This window comes from Molothrus ater, chromosome 12 (assembly GCF_012460135.2).
Source record: "Molothrus ater isolate BHLD 08-10-18 breed brown headed cowbird chromosome 12, BPBGC_Mater_1.1, whole genome shotgun sequence".
In the NCBI taxonomy this organism is placed as follows: Eukaryota; Metazoa; Chordata; class Aves; order Passeriformes; family Icteridae; genus Molothrus; species Molothrus ater.
In genome coordinates, this window is record NC_050489.2 from 19,646,504 (window position 1) to 19,668,593 (window position 22,090).

Sequence of the window (22,090 nt, forward strand, 5' to 3'; positions counted from 1 at the left end):
GAAGAAAAATAAGGGAAAAAAATAAATCCTTGCTCGTTATCAATAAAAAAAAGGAGGGAGGGAGAAGAGTTAATCGTTGAAGCGGAGTATCTTGGAAGGGAGCGTTTTTTGGCTCTTCCCCTCTCTGTAAAACCAGCCTCAGTAATTCAGTTTTAAAGCATGAAAAAAGGGAGTTGATGAAATTCCACTATCAGCACTGAACCAATATGCAAAATATCTCGCCGAGAATCAAATAGCTATTATGTTTTCATTTCCATTTCAGCGTATTTGCTTAATGAAGAATAGACAGATCAGGCCAGCCGAGGGAGGCTGTGTGCGGTGATAACTGTGCAGGGCTCCCAGCAATCCCGGGCAAGTGACGCTCCCTCCGCTCCTGCTCCTGCTCCCTCTCCCTCACTCGCTCTTTTTTTTTCCCTTTTTTCCCCTTTTTTTGATTTTTTTTTTTCCCCCAGTGATTGGTTTAACCCACACAGCTGGGAGCACTGGCAGTGCATCCCTGGGGGTTGGTGGGTGCTGCAGTGGGGTTGGGATGCAGCCAGGGACACCATTCTGGGATGCTGTTGGCCACCCAACCTCCACGTGGACTCTGGTGACACTGTGGTCCCCAAACCCCTGCTTTTACAGGGTTAGATTTATCTTATTTTTTTATTTTATTTTTATTTATATTGATCTATTTATTCATCCCCATTTCCCTTGGGAGTGCTTTGGGGTGGGATGTGGGATGCATTCAGGGGCTGTGTGAGATGATTCCAGGATGCTGTTGGCCGCCAATCGTCCCCATACCAGGTTTGGCACATTGGATTTATATGGAGCAGCCTCATCTTCCTCGTGGCTGGGCCTTGGTGTTTTGGGGTGGGATGTGGGTGGTCCCAGGATGCATCCAGGGATCTCAGTGACAAGATTCTGGGATTGTTGGTTCCCCATCATCCCTGTAGGTACTGGGTGCCACCAAACCCCAGCTGGATTTAGGTGGAGCATCCCCATCTCCTTCCTGATTGGGGATGGAGATTTCAGGGTGGGATGTGGGTCATCCCAGAGTGGATCCAGGGACCCCAGTGATGTGGTGCTGGGATGCTGGTGGCCACCCACCATCCCTGTAGGAACTTGGTGACTCCACAGCACTCAAAGTTGGATTTATATGGGGCATCCCCATTTCCCTCCTGGCTGGGGATGGCTGTTTTGGGGTGGGATATGGGATGCATCCATGGAATGCTGTTGGCTGCCCATCATCCCTGTAGGCCACGATGCTGTGATACCCAAAGCCATCCCCATCCTCCTCCTGCTTCCTGCTTTTCCCAGGTCTCAGCACCCTTGGGTGGGTGCCAGGTGCCCTCCTGGTCCCACCCATCCCTTCCCAGCCCCATCCAGCCCTCCCTGGGCAGGCTGGAGGTGCCAAACCCCGGCGCAGGCGAGCGTCGGGTTAACTTTATCAGAAGCCCAAGAGCCGTGAAGGCGTGAAGGAAGAAATTAGCCTAACAATGTTTCATTTACAGCGGGAGAAACGATTTGTTAGCTGGCGATTGTTTCTGAATATTATCAGAGCCTTTTTAATTGTGCTGGAACTGAAATTAGCAGAATTAGAATAAATTGCCTTCCCTTCTCCGGCAGCCTCTTTATTCACGCTCATTGTTGTGTGCTTTGTATAGATTATGGGCTCTTTGTTCTGCTGCTGTAAATATACATGCCTGGAGTCACAGCGAGCAGCTGAGGTCTGCAGACGGGCTGGCCCCGCTCCGATCCCCCCGTGGTCCCCCCGTGGTCCCCCCGTGGTCCCCGGTCCTGCGGCGTCGTGCAGTGCCAGCCATGTGTGCCATGTGTGCCACCAGGGCTGGGCCCTGCCTGCCTGGCTGGGGATGTGGCTGCGTTGCCATGGAAACAGATGGCAGGGCTGAGGGGTGTCCCCTGTGTGCACCCTGTTTGTCCCCATGTCCCCCCTGCAGTGCCATCCCCGCGGGTCTGTGTCCCCCGTTGGGTAAGGGATGGTGGGGACCATTTCTGGGGTTTCTTTTGGGGACAGGTGATGCCACATCTGTGTGCACAGGGCCACTCTTGCTGCCAGGCTGATTCCCCACGGTGCCCCAGGGAGGGGACACCTGGAGCAAGACATGGCCACCTCTGCAAGGGGACAGCACCCCAGGGAGATGCTGCACTGCAGGAATGGCCGGGCAGGGCTTTCCCTTCCTTCCCTGTGGGGCATCTCCTCCCAGCATCCTGATTTCCCAGCTGGGAAAACCCCCTGGCATCTTTTCCCCGTGGCTGCACCCTCCTCACCACGCTGTCCTTGCTCCCACAGGGTCCCTGGCAGCGATGGAGGAAGGCGAGGATGCCCCGGTGGGGGACAAGAGCCCCTCGGAGAGGGACGGGGCCACCTCGGACTGCGAGGGCTCCGCCGAGCGCGACACCTGCAGCCCCCCCGGCAGTGAAGGTGAGCCCTGGGCTGTCCCTGCTGTCCCCTCCCCACGGGGACAGGCCCTGCCACCAGAGCAACCTGCACGGTGTTAGCTCAGGAAGCAGCCTGGCCATTCCTCGGGGCTGGTGGGCCAGTGACAGTCCCCTGTCCCTGCAGGGTTCCGTCCCTCTGGGATTCTGGGGACAGCCCCGTGTCCCTGGGGGTTCCATCCCTCTGGGACCCTGGGGACAGCCCAGGTTGCAAAGTCTTTAGCATATGAGGTGACCCCCTTGGAATGTGGAGTCTCATAGTCAGGGTTTAAAGTGACCTTTCACAGGGATGTTAAGTGACCTTTGGGATATAAAGTGACCCCTTAGGTACAGAATGACCCTTCCCCCTAGCTTGGGGTGCAAAGTCACGTTCCCTTAGGGTGCAAAGTGTCCCACCCCAGGGATGCAGAGTGACCTCTCGGGGTGCAAAGTCACATCCTTTGCCGTACAAAGTTCCTCTCCGCACCCATGATGAAAGTCACGTCCCTTGGGGTGCAAAATTCCCCCGCTCAGGGGGGCAAAATCACATCCCTTGGTGAACCAAGTGACTCTCCCAGGGTGCCAAGCAGCCCCAGAGGCCACAGGTGGCCGTGCCACAGGTGGGCTGGGGGCACGGGGCCGTTGGTGGCACCGTGCTGCCCACGCAGCCGCCAGGCTGGAGCCTGCTGTGCCGCGCCCCAAAGGTGGCTGCGACTCAGGGCCGGGCTGAAACAGTCCCAGATATCCTTTGAGTTCCTTCCTGTGGAGGTGGGGGCAAATCCCAATCAGTTAATGTTTGCAGTGCCCTTTGAGATAACCGCGCCGGGGCAAGGCTGCGCCGGCTCAGCGAGCTCCCAGCAAACCCCACTGCCTCCAGCTGCATCTGGGGAGAAATGTACCCCAAACCAGGGCAGCCAGGCCATGGTGCACCAGGGATCCAGGGCAGCCAGGCCACGGTGCACCAGGGATCCACACAGCTGGGGCAGGGAAGGACCCCGACAGCTGGGATAGGGAAGGGATCCTGAGAGCTGGGACAGGGAGGGATCCTGAGAGTGGAGTAGGGAAGGGACACGAATAGCTGGGACAGACAGGGACACCAACATTTAGGGACCCTGATAGCCCCAACAGGATGAGGTAGGGGGAAATCACAAGGCAGGGAAGGGACCCCAAGAATGAAGGGCAAGGAAGGGGCCTCAGTAGCTGGGGCAGGGAGGGGACCCCAAGTATTTGGGGCAGGCCAGGGACCCTAAAGCTGGGGCAAGGAGTTGATCCTAGTTGGAGCAAGGAGAGACCCCGATTTCAGCAAAAGGACCCCAACAGCCAGAGCAGGGAAAGGATCGTACAGCAAAGCAGGGCAGGGTGCCTGATAATTGGAACAGGGAGGGGACCTGATAACTGGAGCAGGGAAGGGACCCCGGTATCTGAGTCAGGGAGGTCTCCCAGGCAAACTTTGCTCGGTGGTGGAGGGAATCAGGGCCCTTATCTGATGGGGGAGCCGGGCTGGGGGCGAGGAGCCGGAGCCGGGGCGCGGAGCTGCACCTGGCACTGGCCTGCCTCGATAAAGAGGTGATAGCAGAGATAAGGCCCAGCAGCAATAACGGCCACTAAAGCTTTCAGCACGATGGATAAAAATCGATATGCCAGGCACTTTGATTTATAGCCAAAAATAATAGGACTTTTATACCCGGTGATTGATTTATTTGATGTTAATCATGGCGCTTATCACCTGTATTAATAATCTGCAGTGGTGGTGACGTCACCCCTGGGCGGCCGCGGTGGCGCCGATCGATTGGGCTCCGCTGCTCGATCCGCCCAGGACGCCAAGGCAAACATGTACTTTGGGCACTAATCTGCCACACTGTCATATGCAGATTGCCTTTATCAGCCCATCTCCAGCAGCAGTTAATGGAGAAAATAATTGTTATCAAGTTGCTATGAATACGCCACAAATAGAGCCGTGAGGGGAGCGGGGCTCGGCCCGCTGGCGTGGCGTGGCGTGGCATGGCATGGGTGTGCCAGGGGTTTGGGGTGGGCTGATGGGGCATTCCCAGGGGGATGTGAATCCCCTCCCTGTGCCCGTCCCAGCCCCGGGTGTCACTGCTCTGGTGGTCCCAGCCCCTGTGGAATGCTGCCTCTGGAATGCTTGCTCTGACCAGCTGCCTTCCCCCTCCTGTCGCAGAGTCCAGAGATGCTCTGGAGAGTCCAAAGGAGCCAGAGAAGCCAGATCCTGGAGAAAACCCCCAGGAGCCAGGCAGCTGGAATGGGCCAGGTGAGTCTCTGGTGTGGAGCTGTCCTGCTCCATCCCAGTGTCGTGGCTGGATCTGCTGGAGCAGCCCTCCAGCATCCACCTCCTCTTGCAAACACCAGTATGAGAGGAGGACTTGGAGCTGGGCAGGCTGCAAACCCCAGAACTCCTGCTGAAGGGAAGGTGTGAGCTCATGGTTGTCATCCCTGACAACTCCAGGGTGCTGTTGGGATGGTAAAGCATGGATGTGGGAGCAGCAGGGATGCCATCCCCAAGCTGGCATCACACTCCCTGGCACTGGCAGGGTTTGGGCCCGTCCTGCATCGCACCAGGGCACTTCACCAACATCCTGGCAACCACAAGAGTGACGCTGGGGTGGTTTGGTGATGCTTATCAAAACCCCAAGGAGCAAATTCAGCCTCTATCTCCCCCTGGTATCTCCACGCTGGGGCCGCGGGCACTGGGGCACCAGCGAGGCCAGGCTGGCCCTGTGGGCACCCCCAGCCCTATCACCCACTTATCTCCAAAGCCACGGGGTTACAGATGTGTGCCACACAGATTCACAGGATCATGGAATATCTGGGGTAGGCAGGGAGCTCTGGAGATCATCCAGCCCAAGGCAGGGACACCTGGAGCAGGTGACACAGGGACACATCCTGGTGGGTTTGGGATGGCTCCACACAGGAGACCCCACACCCTCCCTGGGTGGCTGTGCCAGGGCTCTGCCACCCTCCGAGGGAAGCTCTTCCTCATGTTGAGGTGGAACTTCCTGTGGTTTAATTCATGGTCATCACTCCTTGATTGGGGTTTTGGGTTGTTCCACTGGGAGTGGCTCCTGGCAGGTGGATGGGGATGGGACCAGGAGGACCTGACATCCCCAAGGGTGAATGGGCCACGTTTTGGGCACATTTTGGGCCCTGTGGGTGCTGCCCACACCCTGCTCCTCCCAGGGGAGCTCCCAGCTTTGGCTGGGAGCGTTGGGCAGTGGTGACCCCGCTACAGGACAGCGATGGCCCTTTGGGGATGGACACACTGGGCAGGTCTCGCTGTGTCCCCAAGGCCACCAGGCTGCAGCAGCCCTGGGAAGCGGGGCCTGCCAGCACACGTGCTCCTGCAGCTGCCCAGATCCCCACGGCCCGGCGGGAACCCCGCTCCCCTTCCCGTCGGGGCCGAGGGGAAGCTCCCGCCGGCCCCGCTGATATCCCAGCCCTTCCTGCATGTGGTGTCCAGGAAGGAGCTGCGAGGCCACCCCCTGCTCCTCCTTATCTGCTCCCAGCCCTTTGCCCCAGCGCTCCCAGGGCAGGGTGGGATGGGGCTGCACCTCCCACCCCACAGCCGCCCCCATCCCCTGTGGGGTCGCCGCACCGCGCTCATCCCAAAGCTCCCAAAAGGAGCCTGGCTGAGGCCGTGCCTCCCCTTCCCCTCCCCTCTGGGGGGGAGCGGGTTATTTGCATTCTTTATGTAAAAGAGATTTGATTATCGGGCCCTGGCAGCCCATCTGCACCCTGTAATTGGAGTGGTGTTGGTGGCGGGAGCTGCCGGCGATGCCGCGCCGATAGCGCGTTCCAACCGCCGCCATGGCCCGGCTATCAGGGGCTCTGCAGGCTCGCCCTTTATCAGGGATGGAGCTGCCCAAAAGGGAAGCTGGGAGCAGCCTGAGTTTGCTGCTTTATCTGGCAGGATCCGCCGCGGGTCAGCGCGAGGATGCGCCGTGCCGGGGGGCTCCGTTTGCGCCCCGTTTGGGGGTCACTGGGTCACCCCCACTGTGGGTCAGCTGTTCCCAAGGGTCACCCAGAGGGGATGTGGCCTGCCAGGACCTCGCCCTGGGGCTGCCTGGCCCCACGTGGCAGGAGGGAGGAGGGTTTTGGTTTAGCTTTGGGGTGACCTTGTTCCCTGGAGGGGACTGAGGCTTGTCCCACTGATGGGCAAGCACCCAGGAGCTGGAAGCTGAAATCCCAAACTTGGGAGTCTTTACAGATGTGAAGACTCACCACCCCTTCATCCAGGGTGCTGGGACACCCCTGGCTCTGTTCTGCTTGCCAATGGGATCATGGCCATGCTTTGTGCTCACTCCATCCTCTGCTGGGGCTGGAGACAGGATGTCCATCCTTCCCAGATTCCCCCAAACCCTTCCCCACAGCCCCTCCATCCATGCCTCAGGTTTCCATCTTTCCCACTCATTTTGGGAAGGGTGGGTAGCAGAGAATTTCGGGAGCACCCACAGCCTCCAGCTCCCATCCCAGGGCTGCCCCATCCCTGCCCTGCCAACCTCAGCAATTCCAGCCACCTCTCCCGGAAGGATAAGAGGAAAAACTCTGGCACATTTCACATGGAGCTGGGGCAGGAATGCAGCAGAGAGCCCTGCTGAGGGACAGGCTGCTCGGCCTCATGATGAGCCACCAGAGGATTCCCACTGGGAGCTGCTGCAGCCCCTGGGAATCCTGGATTCTTCCCTTTCCACCAGGTGGGATGCAGATTTTTGCTTTGGTCCTTGTGGCAACAGCACAGGCAGGGATGGGATTGGAGGAGCTGTGACCAAACCCAGGGTGGCTTTTGCATTATCCCACCTGGGAATTCCCTGGGAATTCTTCACACCCTTCCCTACATCAGCATCACTGTTTGCAGCTCCACCTTGCTGAACCCCCTTGCTGCTGCTGTCTTGCCTGTTTGGGCTTTATTTAGTAACTAATTACTAATTATTAAGTATTAATTTACTATTAATATTTCCTCTGGGCAGTAATGATGGCTCTAGGTTGATTACAGAGCTCAGGCTCCTCTCCTGATCCCCCAAACCCCTCACCCCCATCCTCCATATCAGGCTGGCACAGAGCAACTCCTCTTTTTTTTTCTCTTTTTTTTTTAGTGCATCTAATTAAAACTCCCAAGTCCTTTTTTTTTTTTTTTTTCCTCCCCTTTTCCTCCCAGCTCCCCCTTCCCTTCAGTTGTGTTTATCTCCCTCCTCAATAATCTCTGGCTGCCCAGGGTTTGTCTGGAAACCTCAAGGTTCATTATCGGGGCGAGCAGGGCACAATGGGGGGGACAGCTCCTCCGGGGGGGGCACAGCCCCCCCACATCTGCCCCGTCCCTCCCCCTCCACCCTGGCATGTGTGGGTGGGAAAAATTATCCCAGCTCTTCCCTGTTATCACTGGGAGAGGAGCAGCAGAGAGTTGTGGCTGTGGGAGGCTGCTGGGGCTTGGGGGCACTTGGGATTCAGGGCATTGGCCCCCCCAGGGTCCCAAATCAGGGGGGCCCAGCACCCTGAAATCCTCCCCCTGCCCCACGTGGGTCCTCCTGCCAAAGGCAGCGGGGTGGGGACCGTGCCAGCAGTGATGGTGGCACCTCCCCCTGATTTGGGATGTGGAAAAGCAGCTGCCCCTGCTGGGGGATGTCCTCCTGTGCCTGGGGTCACTGCAGGGTGGAGGGGACAGTTTGGGGACACTGATGTGGTGAGGGATGCTCTGACTGGTCTGGGGACGTTGCTGAGTGGAAGGATGATCAGACCGGTTTGGGGACAATGACAGCATGGAGGGATGCTCAGGGATTTTGGGGACAGTGACAGTGTGAGGAGATGCTCAGGGATTTTGGGGACAATGACAGTGTGGGGGGATGCTCAGGGGTTTTGGGGACAGTGTGAGGGGATGCTCAGGGATTTTGGGGACAGTGTGAGGAGATGCTCAGGGATTTTGGGGACAGTGTGAGGGGATGCTCAGGGGTTTTGGGGACAGTGTGAGGGGATGCTCAGGGGTTTTGGGGACAGTGACAGTGTGGAGGGGGGTTGCTCAGGCATCTGTTCCCATTTTCCCTGGCATTTACCTGCACTCTCATGGTGAGAGCCCTGAGGACGATGCCTCCAGGCTGGTGCTGATTGACAGCTGTCAATCACTCACCTTCCTGCCTGGATCTGAGGACTGGTGGGGATTTGGGGCTTGAACCCCCCCATCTCCATCTGGGTGCCCCCTCCTGGGGGTTCTCCCACCCTCCCCAGGCACTGGGGCTGTGGCAGGGTCCCCCTGTGCTCCCCTCCCTTTCCGTTCGGGATATCTTCCCTCTGCATCAGCTCCGGGGCCCCTGCATCCCCTTCCTCCCCTCTCTGGCTTCCTGCCCTCCCCAGTGCCCTCCTCCCGCTGCCTGGGCACAGCCAGGGGTCCCAGGAGAGGGGACAGGGTGTCCCTGGCACAGGGGTCCCACCCCCCTGGCAGCCCAGGGGCAGCCAGGAAGTTTTTCCTCCTTCCCTTCCTTCCTGAGCAAGTTCTGGTGTTTTCCCCAGTGTTTATTCCTGTCCTCCAAAGGTCACAGGTCCTGTGTGTTTCCTGCATGTCCCTTGTGAGGAGGACTCCAGGGAATGGGGGCTGCCTTGGGATGGGAACCCCTTGGGATGGGGTCCAGGGGTGGGGACAGAGCAGGGACAGGGCGCCCCTGGCACAGAGGTCCTGGCAGCCCCATGGAAGCCAGGAAATTTCCTTCTTCCCATCCTCCCTGAGCCTTTCCTGACCTTATTCCCAGCATTTCTACCCACATCCCTGCAGGCACAGGTGCCAGTTCTTCCCTGGGATGGGAGCCCCCTGTCATGAGGGATGGCAGCACTCAGGGATGGGCACCCCTCGGGATGGGGACCCCCTCGCAGCCCCATCCCAGCAAGGCACAGCAACACCCCAAAGGCAAATGTCTGGGAATGCTTATCAGCCCATCCTGCAGGGGCAGGGCACCCCAGCTTCCGTGGGGTGATCCCGGGGAACACATGGCACGGCCGGTGCCACCCGCCTGCCAGCTGTGCCCCACAGCTGGCCAGCAGGAGCGCGTCCTCTTGGGGTGCAGCCCCCCTGTCCAGCCCCACAGGTGCTGGGTGGTGCCCACGGGGCAGGGCTGGCTGCTCCATTATCCAGGGGCAGGGTTCAGCCCGATAAGGAGTCGCTTTTGGACTCGGGCAGCAAACAATCAATAAGTGGCGAGCGATGGGCAGCAGAGATAAAGGCAGAAACCCCCCCTGGCTCCCGCCCCACCGGGGCCTCCCCAGCACCCCAAAGCAGGGCACAGAGCCCAGCTGTGCCACAGCCATCCCCTCTCCATCCGCAGAGCTGAGCCCAAGCAGGCTGAGCCCAGCAAGGCTCGATTTAAACCCTCCTCACTCCTTTGTCGTCCTCAAGGCTGCCCTGATTACTCGAGCACCCGGGACGGCAAAGCCGGGATAATCTCCTTAGCCCCTTTGGAGAGATTTCCCTTTGTGAGCCGAGGTGAAGAGTGGAGATGCTGCGTGTTCACAGCTTAAGACTCTTCCCAATCGGCTCCCTCCATCTTATCGGAGCGGTGCCATCACATCATTGCAGTAGTTGAGTTGTCAGGATTTATTCCTTCCGCCGCGCTCTCGCCGCTTCTAAAAACAGCAGCTGGGGCCAGGCTGGGGAACTGGGGGGGAACTGGGGGGGACTGGGGCTTCTCCAGCTCGGATTTCCCCAGGCAGGAGCAGGGGAGCCATGGGAGGTTGGGTACTCATTGATGGATCCATCCCTCCATCCATCCCAATGCCAGGCCAGCTCCTGCAGCCACCCACGTTGGCTCCAGAGGTGCAGCCACATCCAGGCACCCACATTCGCCTTCCTTGCAGGAGGGAAGGGCAGAGGGGCCCCAGACAAACCCACCCATCCCACCCCATCCCATTCCAAGCTGCTCCTGCATCCCTCTGCCTCCTGCATCCACAGGATTTGAACCACATCCAAACTGTTTGGTCCCTTAGCAGGAATCTGGAGGTCCGTCCATCCATCCATCCATCCATCCATCCATCCATCCATCCATCCATCCATCCATCCATCCATCCATCCATCCATCCATCCCCATTTCCCAGTCTCTCCATGCCCAGGGCTGGATCTGGCTGTGCCCCCCAGGCTGGCACAGGAGCAAGGTGGCTGATCCCAGGCTGTGATCCCATGACACTGATAGCAGTATTTATCCTGATTGTATCCAGGCAGCTGCAAACACTGCAGGGACCTCTGAGCCTGGGTGCCCACTGAGGGGCAGAGCAGTTGGTCTGGATGGGGTTCAAGTGCTCTGGATGCAGCTGAGGCAAAGGGATGCAGGAACAGCTTGGAACGGGATGGGGAGGGATGAGTGGGTTTGTCTGGGGGCCCTCTGCCCTTCCCTCCTGCTCGCTCCCACAAGGAAAACAAACGGATGTGGCTGCATCTCCAGAGCTTCCAGTGCTGCTCCTGGCAGTGCCATTCCTCTCCCTGGCCCTGGCAATGCTGTGGTCACCGTGCCCATGGGCTCTGGCCTTCATCTCCATCACACCCCGTGCTGGAGGAAGGCTCAGTGATGCCTCCCTGGAACTGTGCATCCCCACAGGCTTCCTCCCTCCCCTGTGCCCACCCTGGACCCTCGGGATGGGTGGGAATGTGGGTGCCAGCCATGCCTGCTTGGCCATGGGGTGGTGGCAGGATTAATCTTTGCTCCTGGCACAGCTCAGCCGATTCCTTTGGAATCCCTTGATGGGAAGATAAGCCAGGAGCAGCCCCGTGTTCCCAGTCCCTGTCACACCAGGCAGGTGCACCTGGCTCTCTGGGGGCTTCTCCTTCCTTCCTTCCTCCCTTCCTCCTTCCTTCCTCCCTGCTGCTTCTCCCTGTGCCCCAGAGCAAACAGGCCGGTCCCTGCCCAATTTGGTTAATGAGCTGGGAGATAAGCCCTGCTCCCTGATAAGGAGGGACCGATGGCCAGGTGAGATACCTGGGGGGGTGTTCACCTGCCAGGGGATCCCACAGGGAGCTGCAGCTCAGGGACTTTGCTCCAGGACACCCCAGGGGCTGGCAGCAGCTCTTGCCAACGCTGCAGGCAGTGGGGTGTGCCTGGATCCATGGTGGGATCACCCTCTGCAGCCTGGTGGTCCCATGTGGGGACACGGCTTCTGCCTTTGGGCTTTGTTCCCGGTGTGGAGCACACATCATCTCCCAGGCGTCCCCATCATTTTCCCTGTTCCCACTCAGCAGTGCTGTGTGTTTAGCTGGAAAAAATCATCTTTTCCCTCCTTTTTTTTCCTCGCTGTGTTAACGTGGGTGCAGAGCAGGGGCTCTGCAGCATCCCTGGCTGGCCCAGGGACGCTCATCCCTCTGGAGGAGCTCCCAGCACCACAGAGCAGGGGTTCAGCACCATCAGTGGGGTTCCAGCACCCCATTTTGGGGTGGGTGGAGGCCGTGGGGCTGGCGGGAACGGGGCTGGCTGTGGCAGCACTATTTTTGTCCCCCTGTCTGGAACGGTTTTCTCTTTATCAGCGCCTGCGTGTTTTCTCTGCTGGGGATTGATACACACAAGATGAAGTGCTCTGACATGGGAAGTGTCAGGCGAATGCTCTTATCTCAGAGACATGGTCTCCTGACCCAAACGCTGCTGATTACCACTGAGACGGGGACGGGGGGGCACCCGCAGGGGGACGTGGCCGTTGGGCTCCGGGCCCCAAAAGCAGCCAGGATCTTGGGGGTGCCAAAGGCAGAGGGGCTGCTGGGGCTCTGCTGGGGTTTAGGGGTGCAGGGGAGGCTGGGCAGCTCGGGGATGCTGAGGATGGAGGAGTCCAGCACTCCAGCAGCACTTTGGGATCGGATGGGAGGTGCTGGAAGCGTGGAATAATGTGAGGGTCTGACTGCCCTGCTCAGCCACTCTGGTGGTCACTCTGCTCCCTGCCTGCCCCAGTCCTTCATGGACCCTTCCTCAGGCTCAGTTTGTGCCAGGGAATAAATCCCAAACAGCTCCCTCATCCCTCTCCTCCCTGTGCTGAGGTGGAGCTGGTGAGGAAATGGGCAGGGGGATGCAGGGCAGGAGGATGCCACGGATGTGGAGGATGTAGGGTGGGAGGATGCCAGGGAGGCAGGGCAGGCACAGCCCGTGCCGTGCTCATCCCCAAAACCCCTTTGCAGGGATGAGATCCCAGCCAGACACAGAGCAGGGATCTCCATGGCCAGGGTGGCTTTGGGAGCGCTCTGGCTCCAGGCGCTCCCAGGCTGTGGCAGTGGGCAGGACAGGGGAGCTGAGGCAGGGCCCATCACCAGCAGTGCTGGGGGCTGTGGCACAGGGCTGCAGGGTGGCAGGCACCAGCCTGGTGACCCCAAACACCTCGAGGAACCTGGACACCTCCCCAGACCTCCCGGTTCTGCTGGGATGGCACCAGTGACTCCCCTGGGATGAGCTCCAGGCAGTGTCCGGGGCGGACAGAGGGGACCCGCGGGTGGCAGTGGCACCTGGGCGATGGCAGGTGACACCACCCAGCGCTCCCAGTCGCTCACCTCAGCTCACCCCAGCGCCGGGAGGATCCAGATGTCAGCCCTGCTAATAAACACATCAGATTTCAATCTCCGCAGCCATGGGATCGCTTTATCCTCCCTGCGCTCCCGGCTCCAGAGGCAATTTTGCCTTCAGCCAGCGCAGCCTCCTCCCTGTCCCCGGCACCCGGGACCGGCTGCAGCCCCTCTGGGCTCGGGGGGCTCTTTGTCCTGCCCTGCCGGGGCTCGGGCACACGGGCTGGGTTCACTCGCTGTCCCCGGGGAGCTGCTCGGTTTTGGGGGGCGGCAGCCGGCGAGGGGCAGGCAGCACATCCATCTGGGTATTGGTTACCTGCCATCTTATCTGCGCTCCCAAAGACAAAGGCACAGTTAAAACATTTTCGAGCAGCCTTCATAGCGTATTCACATGTTATCTAACCCATTAAACCAGAGCCTTATCAGATAATCAAAGCCATTAAGCCCTGAAGCTGCTGCGACTTCGGGTGCAGGGATGGGAAACGCTCCTTCCTCTGCCCGGGCCGTGCCGGGACCCCCGGGCAGGGCTGGATCCCCCCACGGGACCCCCAGCAGCAGCTCCAGCCCTGTTCCCACAGCCCCGGCGTTTGGGGCGCTGCAGCCTGGGACGGTTTTGGGGCGCATCCCGCTGATGCTGTGCGTGTCTCCCCACAGATGAGCTGGAGCTGGAGCTGCGGGATGGGCTCAGACGGGTGCGGAGCCGCCGGAGCCTCCCCGAGGGCTTCTCCTGGGGCCCCTTCCCGGGCAGCATCCACAGCGAGCCGGCATCGCCGGGCCACGGCAGCGACACGGTAAGGAGCAGCCCGAGGGGACAGGGGCACCCCGAGGGGACAGGGGGCACCCCGAGGGGACAGGGGGCACCCCGAGGGCACGGTGAGGTGGGGGAAACGTTCTTTGGGAAGTCCCTGCCCGAGCTGCTGAGATTCCTCAGGGAATCTCCTGGTTTGAGGTTTCCCTGCCAGCCCAGAGCGCTCCCGCAGGCAGGGGACAGGAGGACATTGCCATCCCCTCTGCACAGGCTGCTTGGTGGCACCTGTCTCCTCACAGAGGAGATGGGATCTGCCTTTTCCCATCCCAGATTTGCTCCCGGGGGGCTCTGGTGGTGTCTGGGAAGGACCAGCAGCCGTGGGGAAGGGGCAGAAGAGCAGCACCGAGGGGGTGGTGGCTGTTGGGTGCTGTTGGTGGCATCACTGGGGGAGCAGCAGAGGAGGGAGGTGGCCACGAGTGTGACTCTGGGTGTTTTTAGGCTCTGGATCCTCCATCCCAGCCATGTCCATCCCTCCACATCCCCCCTGAGTTGCACACAGGCAGCTCCAGCCCAGGATCCTCAAGCCCTGGCTCCATCCCCACCTCTTCCTCCTCCTCCTCCTCTCTCCTTTGCTCTTTTTTTTTTTCTTTTCTTTCTTTTTTTTTTAAGCTCAGGCCCGTTTATCTTTGCTGAATTAAATCCTTGATTAACCCTTATCTGCCCAGTTTGGCTCCCTATCTCCCGCTTGGCGCCGTGTGTCCAGACACCCGGTACAGGATGATTGATTTCCCCAAGATATGCTCAGCTTTTTTCTGATACTTCATTTATTGTCTAAATATTTTTGCTCCCATTTCAGCAGCTCCCTTATCGAGCCCGGCTGATGATTCCCAGCCCTGCTCTCCTCTGCCACTCTCCTCCCTCCCTATCTCTGCTCAGGGAAGGGAGGAAGGAATTGCAGCCCCATCCCTGATAGGGGCTGTCACCCTCAGGTCCTTTCCTCTTTGTTGCTGGTGGCGCTGGGGGGAGTGCAGGGGGTCTCCCCCAGATCCTGCCTGGCTCTGCTCTTCATCTCCAGAGAATAAATCCCAAACAGCTCCCTCATCCCTCCTCCTCCCTGTGCTGAGGCAGAGCTGGTGGGATGTGGAGTTGTGGGAGATGATCCCATCCTGGGGTTTTGGTGGGAGCCGTGAGCACTGGGCGGCTTTAATATTCCGTGGTGTGGAGCACCGTGTGTCCCCATCTGCCGAGGGAGAAGGAGAAAGAACAGGAGGGAAAAGAGCAGCAGCAGGAGGAGGAGGAAGAGGAGAAGGAGGAGGAAGATGCCTACCCGCCCCCACCTGCTCCCACAGGGTTCCCCCAAAAGATCCTTGCTCGGGAGGCTGTGGAAGCCCTCTGGCAGACAGCTCAGGGTTGCCGAGGGAAGGTGAAGCCCCTCTGGGACTGTCCCCGAGCCCCTGGGTGCCCGCGTCCCCCCCGGCGAGGGCAGGGCCGTGCGGATGCGCTCCCGGCGGATGCGGAGCCGATTGGGTTTCAGATGGGCTGGCGATGGTTATCGGGCTGTGCAGCGACACAGCGACCTCTTTGTTCAGGGAGAACAAGGAAGGGCTTCACGCCAGGCTGGGGCCACCGCGGGGAGCCGGGCTGGGCACCCCGGGGTGCTGGGGGCACCTTGGGGTGCTGCAGGGTCCCGGGCAGCCCCTCCAGCCAGGGGTGTCCCCATGCCGGGAGCAGAATTCCCAAGGGATTCTCCTCTCCCCGAGGGGGCCCCGCCCATGTGGCACCAGCAGTGCCCATCCCTGGGGAGATGCTGGGGGTCCCAAAGCCCCCAGCCCCATTTCCCGTGTCCACAGGGGCAGGGGAGGTGCACTCACCCGTGCCAGTGTCACACTTGTGTGCCACATCCGTGTGCCAGTGTGTCACATCCGTGTGCCAGTGTGTCACACCCACGTGCCAGTGTGTCACATCCGTGTGCCAGTGTGTCACACCCTTGTGCCAGTGTCACACCCTTGTGCCAGTGTGTCACACCCATGTGCCAGTGTCACACACATGTGTCACACCCCTGTGCCAGTGTGTCACACACATGTGCCAGTGTCACACCCTTGTGCCAGTGTGTCACACCCTTGTGCCAGTGTCACACCCTTGTGCCAGTGTGTCACACCCATGTGCCAGTGTCACACACATGTGTCACACCCCTGTGCCAGTGTGTCACACCCATGTGCCAGTGTGCCACATCCGTGTGCCAGTGTGTCACACCCTTGTGCCAGTGTCACACCCTTGTGCCAGTGTGTCACACCCATGTGCCAGTGTCACACACATGTGTCACACCCCTGTGCCAGTGTGTCACACACATGTGCCAGTGTCACACACATGTGTTGGGGGCTTTATCAGGCTGCCAGCACTCGGCTCCTGGCAGTGATAAGGCCCCAACTGGCTGTGACTGTCAGGCTGAGTTGGAGGGGTTGGAAATATTGGGATGGATAATTAGATTTCATATCGTTACTGCAGCAGCCATCGGAGGATCAGGGAGATTAATTTCCCCCCCCTTGTGCTCATTAATATTCATTAGAATGCGGGGAGGCTGAGCTGGGCATGGGCTGAGCAGGGAGTGCTGTGACCGCCCTGGCAGCCCCTCAGTGTGACCCCAGCCCCTTTTGGGGAGCATGTGACCCTACCTCAGTGTGACCCCAGTGCTGAGCCCCTGTCCCTGCCCCACAGAGCCCCCCCCTGACGCTGGTGCTGGGGGACGAGAGCTGCTGGCTGTCCCTGCTGCCCCTCGTGCCCGGAGAGCCCAATGCCAACGCCGTCATCTACAGGAAGGGTTGGTACTGGGGGTGGGAGGGGTCCCCATCTGTGTCCCCTGTCCCAGTGTCTGATCCTCCTGTCCCACTGCTGGCTGTCCCTGGGCTTGTCCCTGTCCCAGCTTCCCTGGGTGGCTGCAGCCAGTGGGGCTGGGGAGGGTCCCAGCAGGGATGGGCACAGGGATGGGAGCAAGGATGGTGTAAGGATGAGCACAGGGATGTATCCAGGGATGGATGCAGGGATGGTGTAAGGATGGGCCAGGGATGGGAGCAAGGATGGGAACAGGGATGGACACAGGGATGAGCAGGGATGGGAGCAAGGATGGTGTAAGGATGGACACAGGGATGGATCCAGGGATGGGCACAGGGATGGTTGTAAAGATGGGCACAACGGTTCAGGGATGGGCACAAGGATTGGAGGAGGGGTGAGTGCAGAGATGGGTGTAAGGAGGGATGGGGGCAGGGATGGGCACAGGAATGGATGTAGAGGTGGGTGCAGGAATTGGCACAGGAATGGGTGCAGAGATGGGCACAGGGATGGGTGCATGGATGTGCACAGCAACGGGTGCAGGGATGGGCACAGGGATGTGGCAGGGATGGATGCAGGGATGGGCACAGGGATGTGGCAGGGATGGATGCAGGGATGGGCACAGGGGTGTGGCAGGGTGGATGCAGGGATGGGCACAGGGGTGTGGCAGGGATGGATGCAGGGATGGGCACAGGGATGTGGCAGGGTGGATGCAGAGGTCGCACAGGGGTGTGGCAGGGATGGATGCAGGGATGGGCACAGGGATGTGGCAGGGTGGATGCAGGGATGGGCACAGGGATGTCGCAGGGATGGATGCAGGGATCGCGCAGGGATGTCGCAGGGGTGGCACTGGGATATGTGCAGACACGGGCACAAGCCGGAGCGGCAGCTCCGGGCGGGCTGTGCGGGCTCAGCGCGGGCAGACACCGCCATCTCCAGGCCATGGCCGGGAGGGAGCAGCGGCCGTGCCGGGACCGCGGGGACAGGGCGGGACGGAGGGGCCGGGCCAGGCGGGCAGGACGGGATGCTGCGGTCCCCTCTCACCGCTGTCCCCTCTCCAGATGAAGCCCTGTGGTGCCGCACGACGCGGGCGCTGCGGGAGGACGAGCCCCTGAGCGCCTTGGTGGTGGCAGAGCCACCGGCTGTCCCCAAGCACGGGGTGAAAGCGGAGCCCGGCGAGTCCCCGTACCCGGCGGCGCTGCACTCTGACATCCAGCTGCTGCCACAGCAGGCCGGCATGGCCGCCATCCTGGCCACCGCCGTGGTCAACAGTGAGTCCGGGGACACGCAGGGGGGACACGAGGGGAGGGACACACAGGGACATGCAGGGAGGGACAGGCAGGGATGGACACACGGGGAGGGATATGGGAGAGGGACACACGGAGAGGGACATATGGGGAGGGACACATGGAGAGGGACGAGCGCAGAGGGGCACACAGGGACATACAGGGAGTGACACACAGGGAGGGACAGGCAGGGACGGACACATGGGATATGGGGGAGGGACACCCAGAGAGGGACACAGGGATGGAACAGGCAGGGAGAGACACACTGGGAGGGACACATGGAGAGGGATATGCAGGGACACGCAGGGAGGGACATGCGGTGAGGGACATGCAGCACCACGGCCCTGCCGGGGCTCTCCAGCCTGTCCCACAGCGATGTCCCTGTCCCCAGCCTGTCCCACAGCGATGTCCCTGTCCCCTGCTCTCCACAGAGGATGTGTTCCCGTGCAAGGACTGTGGGATCTGGTACCGCAGCGAGCGCAACTTGCAGGCCCACCTGATGTACTACTGTGCCAGCCGGCAGAGCGCCGGCGCCGGCTCCCCCGCCCTGGACGAGAAGCCCAAGGAGACCTATCCCAACGAGAGGGTCTGCCCCTTCCCACAGTGCAAGAAGAGCTGTCCCAGTGCCAGCTCCCTGGAGATCCACATGCGGAGCCATAGCGGTATGGCACGGCCTGGCATGGCATGGCATGGCATGGCATGGCACCCCTCGTCTGGAGGCTTTGGGGTGGCAGCACGGTGACCATTAGAGGAGGCTGGTGCCAGCTGAGCTGCTGGAGGGGCAGGGAGGAGGCAGGGCTGGAGCACACTGAGCAGTGGGATGAGGCTCTCCCCAGCTGGTTTGGGGCACTGGTTTGGCACTGCTCACCTGTAGGTCTTCCCCCAACTCAGACCTGTAGAGACAGAGGGAGCTGGCCCTGTGGGGTGGCCCTGTGGGTGTGTCCATGGGCCCTATCCCCCTTCCCTCAGCACTGAGTATCTGTCTGTCCGGCAGGAGAGAGGCCCTTTGTCTGCTTGATCTGCCTGTCCGCCTTCACCACCAAGGCCAACTGTGAGCGGCACCTGAAGGTGCACACGGACACCCTGAATGGTGAGTGTCCCACGGGGACAGCCCTGTCCCACCCAGGGATGGGCACCGTCCTTCCTGCCCTGCCCACTCAGCCCGGTGCTTTGTCCCCTCAGGTGTCTGCCACAGCTGTGGCTTCATCTCCACCACGAGGGACATTCTGTACAGCCACCTGGTCACCAACCACATGATCTGCCAGCCGGGCTCCAAGGGCGAGGTGTTCTCACCTGGGTCAGCCCTTCCTGCTGCCAAACCCCTCGCTCCTGGTGAGTCCTGGGGCTGTGGTCGTGGGGGACACAGGATGCCATTGTCACCCAGGGCTTGTCCCCAGCTAGGCCTGTTGGTGGGAAGGGAGGTGGGGATGGTACAGTGTCCCTGTGCCAGGATGTTGGGAATGGGGAATGGGGTGCCAGGGGTGTTGGGAACAGGACATGGCAAGCATCCCTCAGCCAGAATGTGTGGAACAGGGAACGGGGTGAGGATTCTGCCCTGGGGATGTCAGTAACGGGGGGACAAGGCAGCACCCCATGCTGGTGCTCTCAGTGCTGATCCTCCCTGTGCCGGGGCTGCTGGTGACGCTGTCACCTCTGTCCCCCTGCAGGGCTGAGCCAGCCGAACAACGCGTCCCTGCGCAAGTGCAGCCTGGGCGCGTTCCTGCCCGAGGCGCTGCCGGCCCTGCCGCAGCACGTGGTGCTGCCCGGCCCCGACCCCGCTCCGGCACCACCGGCACCAGCGGCACCGCCCGCCTCGCCCCCCGACCCCCGGGCCGGCAAACTCTCACCCCCAGCCCAGCCGCAGAACGGGGAAGGGCCTTCATCGGCATCCTCCTCATCCTCCTCCTGCTCCACGTCCGGCGAGCCCGTGCGCATCAAGGAGGAGCCGGCGGGCAGCCCGGCCAGCGAGGCGGAGGCACCGAGGAGCGGGGAGGGGGCCGGCAGCCCCGACGGCGGCTCCCGGACCTCGTCCCCTCGCAGCCTGGCCTCGGCCAAGGTCAAGTCGGAGCTCGCCAGCCCCACGCCGGGCTCCAGCCCCGTGCCCAGCGAGCCGGGGACAGGCACGGCCGGCGGCACCGTCTTCCTGCCGCAGTACGTGTTCGGCCACGAGGCCGCGGTGGTGCCGCAGGCCTCGGAGATCCTGGCCAAGATGTCGGAGCTGGTGCACAGCCGGCTGAAGCAGGGCCATGGCGGCGCGGTGCCGCCCGCCATCTACACGGGCACATCAGTGCCCAAGGGCGCCACGTGCTTCGAGTGCGAGATCACCTTCAACAACATCAACAACTACTACGTGCACAAGCGCCTGTACTGCTCCAGCCGGCACCTGGCCGAGGACAGCCCGCCCGGGGCACGCAAGCTCAAAGTCCCCCCCGGGGCACCCAAGGGTCCCCTCGCCCCAGGGACGCTGCTGTCCCCGCCGGCGGGCAACGGGCAGGGCCCGGCAGTGGGGGACGGGGACGCCGGCCGCGACGCCACCCTGCCGGCCGCCGCACCGGAGGGCAAGGCTGAGGAGGGGGGCACCAAAGCAGGGTCCCCCGAGGCAGAGGGGGGCTCGGGGCGGTGCAGCGAGGACAGCCAGAGCCCCGGCAGCTCGGCGGGCGACGAGGGGGACGAGGACCCCAGCAAGACTCTGTGCGAGGCGTGCAACATCCGCTTCAGCCGCCACGAGACCTACGTGGTGCACAAACGCTTCTACTGCGCCTCGCGGCACGATCCCCCCCTGCGCCGCCCCGCCGCCCCCAAAGTGCCCTTCCTGCCGCAGCCCCTGCGCACCCGCAAGCGCCGCAAGCTCTACGAGATCCACGGCACCGCTCGCCGCCCCGCAGAGCCCCCGCCGGCCCCGGAGCCCCCGCCCGCGGAGCCGCCCGCGGCCGCCCCTGAGCCCCGCGCGGGCCCCATGGACACCGAGGGTCCCATCGACCTGAGCAAGAAGCCGCGCTGGCAGAGCGAGCCGGCACCGACGCCGGTACCGGCACCGGCGCCGCTGCTGCCCCTGGCCGACTACCACGAGTGCACCGCGTGCCGCATCAGCTTCAACAGCCTGGACGCGTACCTGGCGCACAAGAAGTACCAGTGCCCGGCCACGCCGCTGCAGCCCCGCACACTGGAGCACCTGCAGAAGATGAAGGGGGCCATGGCCGCCCCCCTCAAGGGCCGGCACAGCCCCGGCAGCCCCGGTGAAGGGGACCCCGAAGGAGGGGTGCGGGTGAGGGCGGCCCCGGCGGCGAGCCCCGGCATCCCCTACCCCGGGGCGGACTCGCTGCAGCGTCACCCCAAGGGTTCCCTGCCACCGCCGGGGGCCAAGGGTCCCCTGGCCGCCTGTCCCTACTGTCCCCTCAACGGGGCCATCAAGGGCGACCTCCTGGAGCACTTCCGAAACGCCCACGGGCTCTTCGTGGCCAAGCCGGGGCCACCGGAGGCCCCCGGTGCCAGCAGGACGCCCGAGCCCCCGCTGCCCACCGTGTCCCCTCCCCGCCCGCCCGGCCCCCGCCTCCGCCGGGACAGCACCAAGGAGGGCCGGGACAGCCCCCGGCCCCCCGGCTCCCCCCGCGCCCCCGCCTCGCCCGGAGCCCCCGAGGCACTGCGGGAAGCCGCCCGCAAGCCCCCCACGCCCCCCGCCTACACGGACAGGGGCGTGCAGACCCCCCCGGGCAAGGCTGTGCCCGGCCCGGTGCCCAACGGCAACCACAGGTACTGTCGCCTCTGCAACATCAAGTTCAGCAGCCTGTCCACCTTCATCGCCCACAAGAAGTATTACTGCTCCTCCCACGCCGCCGAGCACGTCAAGTAACCCCCCCAGAGCCCCCCAGCACCGCTCGGGGGGCTGCAGGGGCTGGGGGATGGAACCGGTGCCTGACACCCGCCCCCGTGCAGGGGTTGGGGTGATGGAGGAACCCCCCAGGAGGCTCCACCGGTGCAGCTTTGGCATCTGGAGAGCCCCAAAGTTCACCAGGGTTGGGGGGTGAGGACATTGGAGGTGGGGGTCAGCCCCCACCTGTGCCCCGGGGGGAAACTGAGGCAGGAGGACTGTGCATGGCCCTGCCCTGGGGGCTGCAGGGGGCTTTTCCCCGTAGACGCTACGGGGCTGGGGTGGGGGGCATGGTACCCCAGGAAATCTGGGGGTGCCCCCACCACAGAGCAGACCCTGCACGGAGGCAGCCCTGGGAGCGAGGATGGAGCTGCCATGGGAACTGTGTGTATAAATAAGTGTGTACAGAAATAAATATGTCTGCT

General features: G+C 61.9%; 1 protein-coding gene across 1 annotated transcript in view; it reads left to right on the forward strand.

The window, feature by feature from the left end:
* Nucleotides 1–22,080, forward strand: part of ZFPM1 (zinc finger protein, FOG family member 1) — a 34,928-nt gene extending 12,848 nt beyond the window's left edge. Inside the window, exons 2-10 of the mRNA XM_036390307.2 lie at nt 2,294–2,425; nt 4,598–4,687; nt 13,592–13,728; nt 16,401–16,503; nt 17,573–17,782; nt 18,229–18,459; nt 18,792–18,887; nt 18,980–19,129; nt 19,465–22,080. Coding sequence (XP_036246200.1) covers nt 2,294–2,425; nt 4,598–4,687; nt 13,592–13,728; nt 16,401–16,503; nt 17,573–17,782; nt 18,229–18,459; nt 18,792–18,887; nt 18,980–19,129; nt 19,465–21,647 — 3,332 coding nt within the window. The 3' untranslated portion in view covers nt 21,648–22,080. The remainder of the gene's footprint in view (nt 1–2,293; nt 2,426–4,597; nt 4,688–13,591; nt 13,729–16,400; nt 16,504–17,572; nt 17,783–18,228; nt 18,460–18,791; nt 18,888–18,979; nt 19,130–19,464) is intronic.
* Nucleotides 22,081–22,090: the final 10 nt, after the last annotated feature.